General features: G+C 45.1%; 1 protein-coding gene across 5 annotated transcripts in view; it reads right to left on the reverse strand.

Annotated features, from left to right (window-relative positions):
• camta1a (calmodulin binding transcription activator 1a) overlaps nucleotides 1-19065 on the reverse strand; it is a 328990-nt gene that overhangs the window by 136073 nt on the left and 173852 nt on the right. For all 5 annotated transcript variants that reach the window (XM_086122468.1, XM_086122447.1, XM_086122465.1 and 2 more), the window contains exon 5: nucleotides 2739-2874. In XM_086122468.1, the coding sequence (XP_085978594.1) occupies nucleotides 2739-2874 (136 nt within the window). The remainder of the gene's footprint in view (nucleotides 1-2738; nucleotides 2875-19065) is intronic.

The raw sequence follows: 19065 nt of genomic DNA on the forward strand, positions 1-19065 counted from the left end.
GCGATGGAAAGAAGGAAGGAGGTTGGATGAAAAAATAAACACTATCTTTTATCTTTTTTTCCAGCAACATGAGTGCCCCCTTTGCTGTGTAATCCTCAAAAGGGAGACATTGCAGAAAAAAACCCATACAGTAATCCCTCGTTTATCGCGGTTAATAGGGACCAAAACCACCCGCGATAAACGAAAATCCACGAAGTAGCATCCAATTAACAAACAGGTAAAAAAACAAAACAATTTAAAGTCTGCAAACGGTCCGCGAGAAGCTGCAAAACAACAGCGAGTCACATAGAGCAACATATACAGTACTGTACTCCATGTATATGTAAAATAAATAAATAAATAAATAAATAAATAAATCTTTTTTTTAATATGTTTGAAAAAATCCGCGATGCACTGAACCCGCGATAAACGAACCGCGAAGTAGCGAGGGATCACTGTACTCCACAATTATGATGGTCATTCCAAAGACATACTGCGCGGAAATTTATGGAACTGTGGCTACGTATTCATGAAATGTAGTCGCGGTTCCGTGTTTAATAACACACGTGACAAGAAATAAATAAAAAATTTGATCTTTAAAGGGCCAAAAGCAACAACACATAAAAGTGAAAGTGCAATGACCTTTTGTACCGCCAAGTATAAGTAGCCTCCTTAATTTGAGTGTCTGATGCGAATGCAATTTTCACACATTCATACAGAGAGAGATTCTGACTCAATCCTCCACCTTGCCGGAAGTATCAGATAGAGTGAAAATATGCATGAGGTCAAACAGATGGATTTGTCATGTCCCAGCAGGTTATCAGACCATTGCAGGAGCAGCGATGATACTCAGCCATTTCGTCCGAGTGACAAATATCTGGAGGAGTGCAAACAGAGAGCAAAGCCCCTGTTGGGAGAATGCCTGAGCTCTGATCGTGTCACACTGTGTGACACAAACACCACTGCCGCAGGTGTGTGCCGCGCGTCATGTCTCTGTGTGATTTTGTGCCCACACAATATTCCAACTCTTACACCCATAGCTACCTCATATGGGCTGTACGTCTCAACTCCTGCTCCACTGGCAATAAACCAAAACCTGAAGTTCAGCACAATAGAAAACTAGGGAGGCAAAGTTTGGCTTGGAGTGGAATTGCTGATAAATCAGCCGAGCTGCCTCAACACCGCATGCCACTGCCACAGATCAAGCAGAAATAAGCCGGGGAGAGCCAAAAATAGATACAACAGTGTGTTTTATGGCTTGTATGGGAGGTGACTTGGAGTGAGGTGAGGGAGCGCGTGCTGTTCAGTACTGCTTTGAGCAAGCAAGATTAATGTAGGCTCTCTGGAGCAACGGCAACATCCCGAGTCTTAATAAGGTACAAACAATCGGCTCCACTCCACCGGTTTCCTAGGGAAAACTATTGTTGTGCTGCATTGTTTCCTGCTGAGACTCCTTGGAGACAGCCGTATGCCAGCGTTTCCATCATAGCCCAGGGAGAGCTCAACGGTGGCAAAAAGCTTGTCTCTCAGCACGGTTCCGCCAAGCAGGGCAGTGCGCCTCGGAATGTCTCGGTAAGGTCGGGAGTGGGAAATATGGACCGGGCCAGATGCATGCTGATGTGGCCAGCATAGCAGGGATGTCCGGTCAGGCCAGAAAGAAACTTGAAATAATATACACACTATCGCATTTATTCGTAAAATAGTATTAGGATTACATTCAATTATGTTCCAGTTGAGTGATCTGGTCCGAGCTTAACACTTTTTGTGTTTTTCCAAACCAATAAAGTAAAAAATGTCGTCATTAAATTGAATATAATACGAGAAAAAATAGCTTGGCGCCGCCGGCAAGTGGCAGTGCTGCGCTCCGTTGGCGCAATGTGTCGAAGAAGCGTGTTTCTCTTCCCTTCACCACTAGAGGGAGCCTCGCTTGGGTTAGGACATGCAGACCTCGCTAAAATCTGGAGTCCCCAGCGATTTCAGACTGAGGGAACTGTGTTTGGCTCCAATAAATTCATCATATCTTGTCCAATTCTAGACCAATTCTGACACAGACTGGGTTGTTAGAAACGCCAGACATGCAGTCATGGTACTGCAAAAGTGGGCCATTTTAGAACATTAAATATAGAGGGAAGAGCAAATGCTTTTAAATTAAAAAAAGAGATGAGCACAAAAACACAACAATGAGTTTGACCTCACATTAAATGTTCTTTTGTTTTCCTTGTTATCTGGATCATGGTTGGATTCAATTTAACGATGACCTTGAAAAACAAGTGTTTCAATGACGGTCAAAATTGAAACAATCTTCTATTTTGCATTCCTATTTTTATATCGGCCTCGAGAGGAGTCAGTGGCGGCGCCGCAGTCGTGACGCCAGCGCGTGTCACTGCGTCATGGGAGTGTGGGAACAAGAAACCCCAAAATAATAAAAAGCAATGCACTGCAGTAAACAAAGAATAATGGACGACATCCGGCGTGTTGTGTTCACTTTTCTCCGCATGCGTCTGATTATTATTCCGAAGAAAACAACCCTTGTATCAGCATTTTCCATTTCGATTGTTCAACAGGAGTGACTGGAGTGCATTTAGCGAGAGCACACCTTCATGGAAGACCGTCAGTTGTTTGGTCTCCTTGCAAACTTCAGACAACCAAACAGCGAATATTCAACTGAAGGTCAAGCGCACCGCTTGGTGCAAATGCAACAAAACAGACCGCCCACGTTTGGCACATGTATGCATCCCAGTTCCAGCCGGGCCACTCACCTCAACTCCTTGCACTTTCAGCTTCATGTGATCCTCCCGGGTGGTCTTCCCGTCTTTCCTCTTCTTCCAGCAGTAGCCATCCTTTCTGTACTTGACCTTCTTCCTATTGTACAATATCATCGACCCATTCTGCGGCCTGCATCCATGGAGACAAGACACAGAGCAGAGGATAAATATTGACAGTGAAATTGTTGGGCAAAGTCGCAGCACTGTACACGCAGTGTGTTCAGAAACATGCAGAAAGTCCTGACAGCAGTCTGAAGGCAATGCACCAGTGACTTTAATGATACCATTTCTTTGTGGTTCTTCAGGGCTGACGATGAGTAAAGCGACCTGAGGCATGAATGTCAGAATCAAGGTGTGTGCGCGTGTGTGTGTGTGCGTGCGTGTGTGTGTGTGTGGCTTGGGTGACTCTCTAACATTTGGAGCCAAATGCACAGCGACCAGACGCTGTTCCTTATCTCTCATCCATTCAACCTAAATGAATTCAGCTGTTTGAAATCCCAAGAGAGAAGAGATGCTGCTATCCCCTCACTCTCCATTCATAATTCATTCTCCCTCCAACAGACCACAGCCCGGAGGCTCATCATGATATCATGGAACTATTTGATGATCATCTGCCTTTCTGCTTGGATTTCTAACAGATCCATTTGGTGCTCAGTGTTGAGCATTAGCAGAAAGTGTAACATAAAACATTTACAATTCACTCAACAATTGGAAAGAGACGTGTGTGTGCGTGTGTGTGTACACAAAACACACACACACACACGCGCACGCACACACACAGACATGCGTGCAGCTGTGACAATTTGGAGCACAAATGAGAGTGCAAGGTGACTCAATGAGAGAGAGGGAGAGAGAGAGAGAGAAAACAACATGCACTCAGCTGCTGGGCCTTGTTGGCTTTGAGCTCATCACTCACATGCGCACACCTAAATAGAAAAGTCTCATCAAAGAAAAGAACAAAAGCTCAGTAGATTTTTGTCTCAAGGAGATATTTGCATAAGAACAAACCCAAACCGATTGTTTTGCATTTTTTGGTATGTGTTTATTTGGGGTATGTTTATTTATAACGGCGCACATCATTTTGCAGGGATGCCTTTGGGGGCCAGGGCGCGCTATAGCTCGGTTTTAGTCATCAATCACTTCCCCAGCTCGTTCTCACGGGCCGGTCCGAGGAGAGAGTGTGTGTGTGTGTGTGTGTGTGTGTGTGTGTGTTTGTGTGTGTGTGTGAGAGCATGTCAGCATCCTCGCAGTCACTCTGCTGTGGCCCCAGACAACACTGTCTCATGTGAGAGGTCACTCATAGACTGACGTGCGCCCCCCTTTCCTTGTTTGTGAACAGCGCTCTCCGATGACTTCGATTTTTACCTTTTGTCAACTCTGAACGTCTCTGCGCTTGGTCACACGGCTCCACTTCACTGTGTCCTCCTCACTTCCACATCCAACATGTACAAGTGAAAGTGTGTACACTCTTTCCACACATCACACTGCTCAGTTGCTGTTGGACATCATGTTGTCAACTTGGCGACCCAATTCCATCATTGGCATTAGCCTTAGTCAGTTTTGGGCCCTTTCCTCGGAAAAGGGGGCCTTTTTGGGCAACAGACTGTGTTGTGTGACTGCAAGGCCTTTCCCCCCAAAAACTAAAAAGATGTCTTGTCTGGGTGGTAATCAAATATTAACTTAATAAAATCTATCGTCATTACTTGAAAAGAAATTAAACTTTTTTTTGCGGGGGCGAGGGCGGGCGAGAAAATGTTTGTGCCCCTAATAGTATAAATAAGCTACTCTGATTAATATTGCGTTCATAGAAAAGGAATTAAGCTGAATAATTCATCAATTTTCATGCATCTCATTGTTTCCGAATTCAAAGGTGTCGAAAAGTATTCCAAACAACTGCCCAACGTTGTGGTCCTGTATTTGGGTTTCAACTCGCCAATGCATGCCTCGCCCACTTCTGATGGCCTGAGTAAAAATAATGTAAATTTCTAATTTTGCCGATTTATTTTTATATAGTTGACTGAATGGTTCAGATGAGGATAAATTATACATAGTTATTGTCAGGTTTCCGTGGAATGTATTCCTTCCACATGGCAACTTTTGGAAATGCTCCAGAGCATTACATCGTATTGTATAGTGATGTTATGTCAAGCCGGGCAACAATATGGCTCCAGCGCACGTAACTGCACAGGCTTCCCTGGACCATGCAAGCTTTACAGAAAAACAAAAACAACAACAAATTACTGTTTGTTTTCAGGAAAGGATGTGGAGCTTTATGGGATCTTAACTGTGTCCAGAAGTGGACACGCCATCATTCAGGAGGTGTTGTCATGAACACATGACATGGACTCGTTAAGATTTGCATCCATCGTGTCAAATGAATGACAGTCGTGAGGTATGAGCACTCGGTACCAAACAGCAAGAGAGTTTTGTTTATTCCTACATGGTTTTGCCCTTCAAAAGATACAAGCAATGAGCGTTAGCCCTGCATGGGACAAAAAGATGGGCGCAGATGAGATAAGGCAAAAAAATCAAACGGCACGGACCTATCTGATCTTCTCAGAGCAGGGAAAATTGGGGTGAGCCTTGGGTGTCAGAGGCTCCACACCATATTTACCGGCTGGCTCCAAAAGCTTTTTCTTGCAGCTCTTTTTGAGAATTCTTGACGTAGAATGCTATTTTCGATTCAAGGCACTTGGGAGCCCCAGCAGGGAGCTCACACTGCCTCAGCGGCAGAAAGGAAGGCTTTGGCCACATTATGTGTCTGCTTGCCCTTCCTCCCACTCCTTTCCTGCCACATCCATTCAATTAATCTTATCAGAGTTCGACATATTTATACATGAGAAGGGAAAGCTAAATTCTCCATTATCTTACAAGTGTGACAGGAGGCCTTCTGTCTCCGGTGCCTAAATGTGCCAGATTAATATGGAAATGTGGACCTCAGAGCAGCTCCACAGCTGCCGCCCTCATCGAAGGAGTTTGCAATGATAATAAGCTTTCCCCTCAGGCTGGTTGGTGTTAGGCCTTGTCCACTCCTTTGGGAAGCATGCCTTTGCCCAGGTAACGCCATTCGCTCAATCACATTTATTCATTTGAGAAAGGCGAGCTGAGGAGGCCGTGTGGAATAGCGCCAAAGCGAGGCAGCCCAGTGCGGCTTCTCACGCACTGAGCTCAAACACATGCAGCTAAAAAAAAAAAAAAAAAAAAGGTCAGTGAGTATCTGAGTCGTGTGCTCCAACACGGATCGGTGAGGAGAACCCACAGTAGAATCCTCCCAACTGCTTTGTAAAATCCTGTCAAGTGTGCTGGCTCCCACATTATAACTGAAACACACACACACACACACACACACACACACACACACACACACACACACACACACAAGCACACACACACACACACACGCACTAAAACACACACGCTCAGTCCTACTGCACAGTTGTGCCAAACCTAAAGAAAACAAACAGACAGCTTTTTTGTTTTCTATTAGCAGAATCAAAACCACTCAAGCATTGAAGTGGTGCACAAGTAGGTTATATTGTTTTCCGCTGGTATGTTCAGAGCCGGAGGATGTATATCTATAAAATTGTGTTCCAGAAAAACGAAATATGTCTCTTGGTGAGCCTGCACTGCAGAAATAGTACAGCTCCAGCCACTTTGCCCCATTTCCTGCCCATGTTGCCATGAGCTTGATTTATATTTTCTCTCCAGCAAGCTCAGCTGGCGGGCTTTGAGGAGAGGAAGAGGAGACAATAAGAAGAGGAAGAGCACGGCGAACTGCTCCGCCGAGGCTTTGGAGGTCAGAGGGCGAGCTGGCTTGGGCCTGAACTGGCTCAGAAGGCAGGAAACATGCTATTCTCAATTTGCCGCCGAAGCCTTCAGCAATCGCAGACTTTAGTCTCGATCATGTGTGTGTGTGTGTGTGTGTGTGTGTGTGTGTGTGTGTGTGTGTGTGTGTGTGTGTGTGTGTGTGTGTGAAACAACAACACTTCCACCTCCTTGTCTGCACACCTGCGACACACACGCCGACCCTATTAGGAGTAAATAACAGGCAAAAATATGCCCTTGGCTTCTCCTGCACTCATACTTACTCCAAGTTGCTCTATGAGGGGATTGCGGAACATCAATAGCAATCCCATGCTGGCACTTATCGTGTCAATCACTCGTCCGACATACATCCCATGTGTGAAAGGATTTTGAGTATGTGTGGGTGGACCAACACACATATGAGCAGAGCGAGAGTAAGAATTAGACTTTGAAGCACTAGGGCTGCATGATGTGGAACATCAACTATCTGCGAGCTTCTACGTGGACACAGCACAACTGATGACTCAGAGTTAAGCCCGTCCCTTCAGCCCCGGCAAAAAAAAAAAAAAAATCTGCAAGCGGGGCATTTGCTCAAACTACTTTAAATGTAAATCTGGCACTGCACAGCCTTTGGATTTAGAGTGGGAGCCTTTTCTCCCTCTCTCACACATTCACGCGCGCATGCACATACGCACAGTCACACACTCACATGCACACACACGCGAGGAGACGTTTTTGTCTGACAGACAATGAGGCCTCGGTGTAAGTTGCTGCAATGTTCTTCCCACTTCGTCCAACTGATGGCTCGTAGCATGCCTGTCTCACAAACGAGTGAGGGACTTTTTGCTTGATCCATGAGCTGGCCATTACGGATCATGTTTGATTCCAATCATATTATTCCTCTTTTGCTCCAATCGTCACCTTATAGACAAGCGGAAAGGTCAAGCTCATATTAAGGAGAGAAGAGAAATCAGTGCATTTGACGTGAACTAGATGAAGATGAATGCTGAAAGAGAGTTTGCCAAACAGTGTCCTGTAGTCTAGATGGAGGAAAAAAATGTGTTTATATGAGTGAAATGTAGAGCTATAATTGAGAATGGGGCAGGGCTGCATCGATGGAAGTGTTCCTCATCTCTTTTGCTCGCGATGAAAAGTGCCAGTTATTGTGGCAGAACGCGGAGCCTCGCCATGTTTCTTTGCACTTCAGATAAGTGAAGGAAAAAAAAATGTGTGTGTGTGTGCGTGTGTGTGTGTGTATATATATATATATGGGATCAGTGATCATTTTACAGTTTGAGCCCTGCGAGTCCCAGGGACTCGCTGATCAGAAAAGTATGAGTCCCATTATGCATTTAGAGAGTCCCAAATTTCGAATTCTGAAATGGTCTACTTTTTCAATTTCATATGATAATAACACAAACAACAACAATATACATTGATAATAGGTTTATTTCTTACATTTCTTTCTATTTCTTACTTGTTTTAACGTGACACAACTTGGCAATCGTCTGCTTTCCACGAGGTTGAAGGCTGATCTCACCAATCTCGTCTCGCAAGAACAGAAATATCGTCATGCGAGATGACTTAACGCGAGATCAAAACTTCAATGGCGGCGATTGTCGAACTGCGACACTGCGTTGCTGGAAAAAAAGATGTACCGCAGGTTTTTTTTAAAAATTTTGACTGAAAAATTTCCTTGCGTCCCAAAAACGCACGTTATTTGGAACAGTGCTTCCCGCGAGAAAATTATGCATCTAGGACACGGGATGCAGAAATAACGAGCTGACAATATACAGTATATACATATATATATATATATATATATATACATATACATATATACAGTATATATACATACACACACACATACACACATACATATACTGTACATACTCAACTCAACTGTATTTATAGAGCACTTTCAAACAGCCATCGCTGCATACAAAGTGCTGTAAATGGAGCAACTAACATATACAACAGTAAAGCAACAAATCAGTAACAAAGACGGTAGAAAGCACCGAACAGCAAAACCAAGAACAAATTTGAGTCATGCTGAGTCAAATGCCAAAGAATACAAGTGAGTTTGGAGGCGGGTTTAAAGATGGACAGCGAGGAGGCTTGCCGAATGTTCAGTGGGAGGTCATTCCAGAGAGAGGGACCAGCAACAGAAAAGGCTCGATCCCCTCTGAGCCTCAGTTTAGTTCTTGGTACTTCTAATAATGTCTGGTCCGCAGACCTGAGGCGTGGTCTGCAGGTGTGTAGGGGCGGATCAGCTCCGCGAGATCATTTAGAGATTTGAAAACAAATAAGAGGATCTTGAAAAGAACTCTAAAATGTATGGGGAGCCAGTGAAGGGATGCCATAGTAGGACTTATGTGCTCCCTCTTACGAGTACCAGTCAAGAGGCGAGCAGCGGCATTCTGGACCAGCTGAAGGCGCTTAATAGAGGACTGGCTGACTCCAAAGTTAAGGGCATTGCAGTAATCGAGCCGGCATGTGACAAAGGCATGAATTACTGTCTGAAAGTGTTCATAAGAGAGGAGAGGTTTTATTTTGGCCAGCTGTCTAAGGTGAAAGAAGCTGGATTTAACAACGGTACCAATTTGCCGATCAAGTTTGAAATCACTGTCCAGTTTAAGGCCCAAGTTTGAGACTGTTGACTTAAGATGAGGAGACAGGGGGCCCAAGTCTACAGGATGGGATGCACAAGGGCCACTGGGACCAAACAGTATCACCTCTGTCTTCTTTTCATTGAATTTCATATATATACATATGCACACACACACACACACACGTTAAAGAGACTAAATGACAATAGCCGCGTCCTTCTTTCAAAATTTGAATGTACGAACTTGTATAGTGTCGGCCACAAGTGTGGGTGGTGGCTTTACTGCATGTTCCGTCTGTCCACATTTCTTAACGGCAGCAAGTGTGGGAGGAAGGTAAGCAGGTGACTGCCCATGATGCTTCATTGACAGCACTAAGCACATTTCACGCGCATTTCAGGCTAGCTGCCGACGCGCCTCAGACATAAAGCGCTCAGCTTGCACCAGTCGGACGTAATACACAAATAACAACACTGTTCGCCTGTTGCACCACTCCATTCTCTGTCAACATGTACACCTCGGGGCTTTGATGTGCTGCTGAGGTGACACAGCATTTGAATTTCAAGGCATTTCCTATTCAGCCCTGAAATGCCGTCCACAGTCGTACGTGTTTGTATACGAGGTGGGACTGCTGATGACTTTCAAGTGGTTGCTGAAAAGGATTCGGCATCATTTGTGTGAAGGATCACTCTGCTCAGACTTGAGTCAGAATGCCTGCTTAGTGGCAGACTAAGGAGACAATGATTTAAGTCTTACAGGTGGAAGCCTCACAAGTTAAGATCCAATTTGCAGACAATTTCCAATTTTCATGTCAGTTTGACAAGAATATTAAAAAAGGCTCATCCAAGCGGCCTGATCCCAGGAACAGAGATCATCTAACTATCTGACTGCAACTGCACTGAGAAGATGCGGACATCTTCTCAGTGCAGCCAAAAGCACAAAACTTAATGAGCAACCGAAAATACAGAGTTGGAGAGAACCGACAAGGTCAAAAATGAGCTAAGATTGAATTATACAGTTAGAAGTGACACTGCACAAGCTAACCAAACAGGACAAGGATGGACGAAGCTATTCCTCTCCCCTCTCTACTTGCTTGGTCCTATTTTAATCGGAGGGAGGGGAGAACAGCAGCGCCGAGACGGCGGAATTGAGCTGTAACTCTATCAGTGTGCCGGAGCGAATCAGAAAGTCTATCCCACCTTTCACCTGGGAATCCCATCTCTCTACGCCCTGCCTGGTCACCACACCACACCAGAGACAGGCATCAAGGGATTGTTTGGAGCCAGGGGCTCAACGGCACCCATCGACAATGGCCGGGGGGAGGAATTTTGAAGACAGACAGCAGGCGTGCTTTCGTGATGGTGGCCATGCAGACGAAATTGAATTTCAGCTATCGCAGGCCTCATACACACGTGACATCAACACTCGAAATATTGGTAACCCAACCACCTTTGCAGCACTGCTTGGTTGACAATCAATCTCGCTGTTAAATCTACATCATGAACTGTGTTTTTCCCCCCCTCTCCTAAGCAGCGTCACATATATACAGAGAACCCAGGGTGGAGCTGACAAAGTGTGAGCCTAATTGTGTCATCTTTATTGACAACCAATATAAATACGCTTCAGTTTCTCACCAAAGTAGCTAAAGAATAACACCAATTATTTCTTCCCACATTTCAGCATCTGATTAACATCCGCTATAAAAGAAAGACAAACTAAAAGTCATTTGATTCCAAACAAGAAATACTATGGGTGGGTAAAATGTCAAGCAAAGAGCTGATCAGCGGGCGACTTGAAATTCAGAGACACTTTTAACTAATTTTCTTTCATTATTTGCTGATTACTCACTTGTGTTTTTATTGCTCCCTGCAAACTTTGATCATTTTATTATTTTTATGTTCTCTCTTGCCTCTTTGTTTTGTCCTATCTTCATGATTTGCGTAGCACTTTGGGCAGCCTTATATGAATGTGCTACATAAATAAACGCGTTACCTTGTCTTATGCCACTGGCAGTAACATGCGGGGCTGCCATGGGTCCGAGGACTCGGCTCGACTGCAGAATAGCACAGCACACCAAAAAGAGCACAATACAGTTACGTGTATGTTGGCAAGCTTCATTTTTTTTGAAGTGGACACACGAGGATAGACTATACATTCTGCCTCAAAAAGAGATAACTGCAGCTGCATTAAATGCAGTTTCTGCAATTAACCATTCATTTTCGATGAGTTTTACACAGCACACTGGCACCTTGAGATACACGTGAGTTAACTTACAACTTTTTTGTGATACTAATCATCATTCAACCGATTTTTACCTTTGACTTGCGAATGCAAATATGACGGATGAACGCGGTATGGTGGCAGTGAAGTCAGTGCAACTCACTGACAACAGAATTAGAAGCATCTATTGGGAGAATACACATTCACTGCAAGCAAAGGTGCCTTAAAAATGACCTATGAGCCTCATGATAATATATCATGGAAAAACACTTTTGATATGCTGACGGTTAGCATCGATTGCAGTTTTAGAATTCTTTAAGCAATGGATATATGGTTGAGCAACCCATATACACATATCAAAAGTCTCATGCATATAGCCATAGCCCTCTACAAAAACAACAAAAAAAAACAAACAAACACTAACACTAAATCATACAGAAGTTGTAGATGGGAAAAGACAGTTTTTGTGAATATTTTTGAATAAGCTTCAGTGTAAAGGAAAATGAAAGGATGTATAAGTAGTTGTAGATGTTCATCTCAACGAGGTTATGGGTGACACCTTGTTGGTCAACAGGTTGAGCGTGCTCTCTCACAATCAGCTGGGCTCTGACCTCAACTCACTCACACACACACACACACGCGCGCACACGCACACACACACACACACACACACACACACACACACACACACACACACACACACACACACACACACACACACACTTGAATGAGTATAAGTCGGGTCCACTTCTCCTGGGCAGACACACGTACATTGATAGGCTATTCAAAGACAATGACGATGATAGAGTGCGTGCGTCTGGCTTTGTTTATCTACCTCTGTCCAGCTCCTGATTCCTGCCGCCATCGACATGGTGCATGCAAGCACACATCTGAATACGCTCATAAAGGAGTCAGGGAGGCGCAGCACAGTAAATCACTTCAACACACTCGCCGCCATATAAGATCCACGGCTATTCACTATTGCCTTGTGCATGGACACACAAATTCTGCTGGGACAACCAGGCAACTTGGAGTGGGTGACAGACAGACACACACAGACACACACACACACACACACACACACACACACACACACACACACACACACACACACACACACGCACACACACACCTGACAGAGGATCAAACAATACTGAGCCAAGAGGGTGCTCGGGGTTAATCCCTCCTCTACCACCGCTATAAAATCGTCAGCCTGGCACAGCACCGAACTTGTGCACACACCCTCCAGCAGCTTTTACACAGAGGCTGGCTGGTTGACTGGTTCCCCTATATTTGACATGCCCACTCATCAGTCACCTCTGCAGCACTGAGAGTTGGGGTGATTGACGGTTGGTGGTGGTAGTCGTAAAAGCGGCCGTCAACACAGAGAAAAGAGTATGCAACAGATTGGGCAAAGGGAGACTTCACTTGAATGGCATGTATGTTTTATTCATCACTGCGGTACATGCGCTTACTACTGTATCATAAATTGCTCCTATTTCTTTTGAACAATAAATTCAGCTGGGCTTTCTTTGAACAATGATGTGCAGAGAGGTGCAGGGAGAGAGAGACGCTACTGTCAACCAGAGACCAGGCAGGCTGTGTGAAGAGTATTTTGTTCGAGGAAAACAAAACATGGCAAAGATCTCTGGTTCGGATTACAGTCAGTGATCCACACTTTCATATTAAAGTCACCAAGACAGATTAATTGCTACTTTGAAGCGTGCGCTCCTCTGGCTAGTTGGAATGATTTCATTGTATAGCAAAAGTCATCACCGATGAATCTGTGCAGCAACCAAAATAGTAGAAGAGTGATGCTTCGAGGCCTTAGACTGAAATCTATTTTGGAGTAGCACTTGAATCTGAACCATGGACTGCCCACCGAGCGTGACAACAGCCAGCCAACATCTTTTGGCATTGTCATTGCATCTCATTTTTATAAACGCTTGTAAAAGGCATTTGATTTTATTCATGATGGTTCTGTCCATATACTTGTCACTTGTCCCATCAAATGCTTACCACTAAGTGTGCTGGGTGAACATCAAATTATGAATGACGTACACCATTTCAATTTCTTCCAAAGCTGAGCTAGATTACAATGGCAACACGGAGTTCTGGCACAACCACGATGAACAATTTCTCCCAGCGGTACGTCATAACCACAATGAACGATTTCTCCCAGCGGTACGTCATTTGAAGGCATCTGGTGTAACCCAAATGAAACATGGAGCGAGCGAGACTGAGGATCTCAGACTGGATCAAACGGAGGCCAGTCGGCATGTGGCTGGAGTGTGCATTCTCTGCTCCAGCAACACTCCTAAAAGACAATCACACACTGATCTGTCCACCATTGTCATCGTGATGAACTACTTCTGGAAGCAATCGCGTGGATTTACATCATCCCTTGACATTCAGCATCACACTCACATACTGTGCATGCTCACAAAGGGTTCATGTAAGGGCGTGATCGTAAGGAAATTAAAAACCTTTGCCTGACATTTAGCGCTACTGTCCCCATGACGCTCGACGAGATTTATTTGTGTGAATATCTATTTGGTGCGAGCACGCCAAAACTGGCGAGCACCGTTGTTCAGGGGGAGGCCTGACACTCACGTGTCTCCAGAGCCGTGAGGAGATCAGACACCCCATAGAAGGGCGAAACTAATGAAGGAGAGGGTGGCAGCAGTGAAGGTGTCGAGGTACCCATTGTATTGCTGGGCAGGAGCAGTAAAGAAAAGCTAGTGGCCTACACAACTTTTAGATTGCCATTAAAATCTGGCTGTGCTCCTGTTTATGGGAGGCTTTGTGTGTCCGAGGAGAAGATCGTAAAGGCTTTGTCTGACTGCCATCGATTTATTTCCTTCGTTAGGGTGATGACGCTGCCTGCTTATGATGTCCTAGCACCGACTGCAATTACACAGCACTTCTGTCTCTATTGATGTCAATTTGCGAGTTGAATTACATCGTATTGGGTTGTACTGTCACAGCAAGAGCAAAGCTTTGATGGAGGGCAAAATTTATCAATGGAACATCCACTTTTGAAGTTGTCTGGGGCAGAGAGTCGGGAGACAATCATTTCTCAGACGTGGAAAATAGACCCTGTGAATCAGTGTATGTGCAAAGGCAAAGGGAGGGAGGGACCATTCACGACCATTCGGCACGTTATGTTCAGGCCAAAGTCAGAAGGAGAAGTCTATGATTGTGATGAGGGCCGTCATGGAAATGAAACACCTGGGTTCAACCTTGAGAGCGACTCTTTACACCGTCAGTCCCCAGGTGCTCCGCCTGACTGAGAGTCCGACAGTACGAGAAGCTCCGTATGTGTGAGTCACTACGGCTATGTTTGTGTGCGTGCTACAGTGTTTATATGATGAGATGGGCCCCAGGGGGGAAGCAGTGCCATGTCAAGGTGACCCTTGAGGGGACGAGCGGGAGGGAGAGGCCACCTGCTTGCGAACGCTGGCAAAATGGGTGACAGCCATCTACCTGTCTAACAACATGCTGGTTGCAGACCCCATCTGCCCAACCCCCTTTGGGAATTCTCCCCCTCCCCCCAGGTGACCCCGTGACCCTCGCTGTCATTGGCTTGACCACTCCTCCTGTCCACAGTCGCTGAGTGTGGCTAAAAGTACCACTCATCACCTTTGTCTAGGAAGTGAGCATTTGAATGTGTTTCTCCTTTTCTTGGTTCCAGGTTATACAAGGCCGCCCACCACGTTTTCAGTGTCAGGTACAGCAATAAGTCACCTGGCCTGGCTAAGTCATCATTGGTGGCCAACAGTGAAGGCTTTTATTTGTTCGTCGTTCTTCTCCCCAGCAAAAACTCATTATAGTCCCGCAGCAACGACAATCACCGGACAACAACAGAGCAATTTGCCAGCTCAAACAATGGTCACAAGTCGTACACTGTGTATTTGTCACTCCTCTCCATGTGTCCCCCTTGCGCATACTGCTTTCTGTGTCTCCTACCATTGATGGCCGGGACACAAACAGAACAACTTTCTTTTACACCAACCAACCCACCCTGCAGGTATGTCTCTTTGTTCAGGCCTCTCTAGCTAAAGCGAGGTCCGTGGAGGGCCAGATTAAAAAATAACCTGACATAGAAAGAGATTTCCACACTTCTATTATCCTAGCCATTTATCTCAAGGGTCACAGGCGTGCTGGAGTGTATCCCAGCTGTCTTCGGGCAGTAGTCAGGGTACACCTTGAACAGGCTGCCCCCATAATGCCACGCGTGTGGCCTGCGCCAAGGCATTTGCTACATAGCTTTCGAGCAGGGCACTGACATGACTGTCCTTCAGGCTGAGGGGTAGCTCTTCTCTTTGCAGGAGAAATGCCCACAACTTCAGAGACAATTGCAAAGACACACCGAACTGAGATATGCAGACATGATTGGGGAAAGAGGATGATGATCAGCATTGAGAAAAAGAATCCCCAAGAAAAAAAACAAAGGCCAGATTAAAAAATAACCTGACATAGAAAGAGATTTCCACACTTCTATTATCCTAGCCATTTATCTCAAGGGTCACAGGCGTGCTGGAGTGTATCCCAGCTGTCTTCGGGCAGTAGTCAGGGTACACCTTGAACAGGCTGCCAGGCAAGCGCAGGGCACACAAAGAAGAACGACCATGAACACTCACAATCACACCGATCGGTGTCATAAAGGGACAATTTAGAATCATCAATCAACCTTCGGGGTATGTTTTTGGAATGTGGGAGGAAACTAGAGTGCCCGGAGAAAACTCACGAAGGCATGGGGAGAACATGCAAACTCCACACAGAAAGGCCAGAGTCCGGAATTGAACCCTGGGCCGATGCGCTGCGAGGCGGACGTGCTGACCAGTTGTCCAACTTGCTGCACTATGTTTCGAAAGTTAGGTAAGTCTAAATCAATTGCACACCAATTAAGGTGAGCTGGGACCAATTTAAGGATGTAGGAGCTGGATGTCTTTCAGGATACGAGGCATGTTAAGTTCTACATGATTGAACGTAGATTCCCCTCAAGGGGGAAAAAAAACCCTTTATTCATGGCGGATGCCGCAAGGAGAAGCCAATTAACTGCTCTGCTGCTCCTTAAAGTGAAAGAGGGTCTGTTCTTGTAAATGGTTATTTAGGTGTGAAAATGTCAGACACAGAAGGTTGTGATGGTTTGCGTGTGGCTGGCTTGTCGGTCAAATGGTTGGATTTGAATCTCAGTGTTGGAGTTTGCATGTTCTCCCTATGTTTGGGTGAGTATAGGTCAAACAAACCCATGCCGGGAGGCGCTTGGCAATATCAGAAACACAACTGTGAAGTTTTTCCAGATTCCAATGAGCGTTCGCCCCATTTTGTCTTTGACTTGTGAGCAAAATTAGCGAGGAGTGCACAATTAAATAATCAATTAAATAATTGACCAATCAATTAATGCAAACACCAAAACAGCAGACACCAGAAAGAGCAGAACAATGTCTCATGTTGGGTCAAAAGAGAAAGAACAAAAATGTGCCCTAGGACGAATTTTATAAAGTGGACAGAGAGGGAGCTTGCCAAATGTTTTAATTGGAGGTCATTCCAATGTGAGGGACAGAAAAGGCTCCATCCCCTCTGAGACTCCAATTAGTCCTCGGCACCTCCAGTCGCATCTGCTCTGCAGACCTGAGGTACCGGGCATGTGCATCGGGGTGGAGGAGCTCAGAGAGTCAAGGTGGGGTAAGACCAAATAGAGAGTTAAAGACAAATACAAGAATCCTAAAATCCATCCATCCATCCATTTTCTGATCCGTTTATCCTCACAAGGGTCGCGGGGCATGTTGGAGCCTATCCCAGCTGTCTTCGGGCAGTAGGTCGGGGACACCCTGAACTGGTTGACAGCCAATCGCTAAATGAATCCTAAAATGAACTCTAAAATGTCCAAAGAGCCAGTGAAGGGAGGCCAGAATTGGAAATATGATCTCCCTCTTATGAGCACCAGTTAAGAGGTGAGCAGCAGAAGATTGGACCAACTGGAAATGCTTGAGGGAGGACAAGCTGACTCCAAAATAAAGAGCATCAGAGTAATCTAGCCGAGATTTAACAAAGGCATGGATTACTGTTTCAAAGTGTTGCTCAGAAAGGAAATGCTCCGTGTTACCAAGCTGCCCAAGATGAGAGGAATTGGATTTCACAATAGCACTGATTTGTCAGTCCCATTTAAAATTACTGTCCAATTTAAAATCAAAGTTCAAGACTGTTCGTTTTAGATAAGATGCTCGGGAGGCCAGGCCAACAGGGTGGGATGTATGAGGGCCACTGGGACCAAACAGCATAACTTCTGTTTTCTTTTCATTGAAACTTCGTAACATCCAAGCTTTTAATTATTTGAGACAGGACAGAAGTGCTCTTAAGGAGAATTAAGGGGCATCTTTTTTTCTCAGTAGAACATAGCCACGACCGTCATCCACTTTACAGTAGAAGGAAACACTATGTTTTCTTTGGATGGAAATGAAGGGCAGCAAATACAGCAGGGGCCCCAAAATAGAACGCTGTGGAACACCTTACAACAGAGGGGCAGCAATTAATCCTCACACAAAACGTTGTGCGGCCAAATGGGCTCTAAAACACTCCAGAGTGCCATAACTAATGCCCAGCTGGTGCTTCAAATGAGAAAACATCATACTGTGTTACACCATATCGAACAGTCAGATCCACCAAAACAAAATCCAATATTACAGTGTGTTAATTTTTTTCCAACGTCTTTGGGAGGCTGGAACAAATTAATGGCATTTGCATTCATTTTAATGGGGAAAGCTAATTTGAGATGCAAGTGTTACGGGTTTCTAGCGTGGCAGCGGAACAAATTGAATTTATGCACAAATTGTGTATGTTATTGTAGTCGTTGTACATGCACAATGTTCATCGGTGCATTAACAAGATGACATTTGTGCCGATGACAAGACCAAATAACTGACGGGGCCCCGTAAAGTACACACAATGGGATGAAAAGGTTTTATGTGATAGTCTCAAGCAGCAGAAAACAGGCCAAACACAGATTCTTAACACAGTCCAGCTTTCTTCATCCTTCGAGGCACTGCGGGGATGTTGAAATATGGAGCACATTAGAGGTGCTGCTTCTGGTCTGTTAAACATGCAAATTGACAGGCCTCATTATGCATCTTTAACTCACGCGGACACATTCTCGCACATGCATCGTCTCCACATGACGACATCTGTCCACAAAACAGGACCTCGGCAAGATCAGAGCGAAAACACCACGACTTTGTACGCACAACCGAGACACAGTTTCCTCAGAAATGCGCGCTGATTTCTACGTTAGACCAAACTCTTTTGCCGTTGTTGAGTTTGTGCATTCACTGACAGCGGCGTGTTCACGAAAGCCGCCTGATCATGTGTGGATTGGGCTCACTGGGAAGTGAATAGAGGGGCCGATGACGTGCTCATTCTCTGTTTACCAATGAGGTCACTGGAGATGAGGCCACTTTTAAACTAATTTGTGCCAACCATAGCTTGCTAACCGTTTTCAATTTTTAGTCTCTAGTCACAAGCAGGTTGGCAGGTAAATTTCATAGAATTCATCTTGGATTCGGCATCAGAACAAATTAGACTTTGATATAATGCTATAAAATCCACCCGTGGTCGTCCTACGTGGCGTTGATTCCTGCCGCTGAATGCCTTTATTAGCTTACACTTGTAGAGCTACACCTCTAACTGAT

Source organism: Hippocampus guttulatus, chromosome 1 (assembly GCF_054856545.1).
Source record: "Hippocampus guttulatus isolate MCC_2025c chromosome 1, RoL_Hgut_1.0, whole genome shotgun sequence".
NCBI classification, from domain to species: Eukaryota; Metazoa; Chordata; class Actinopteri; order Syngnathiformes; family Syngnathidae; genus Hippocampus; species Hippocampus guttulatus.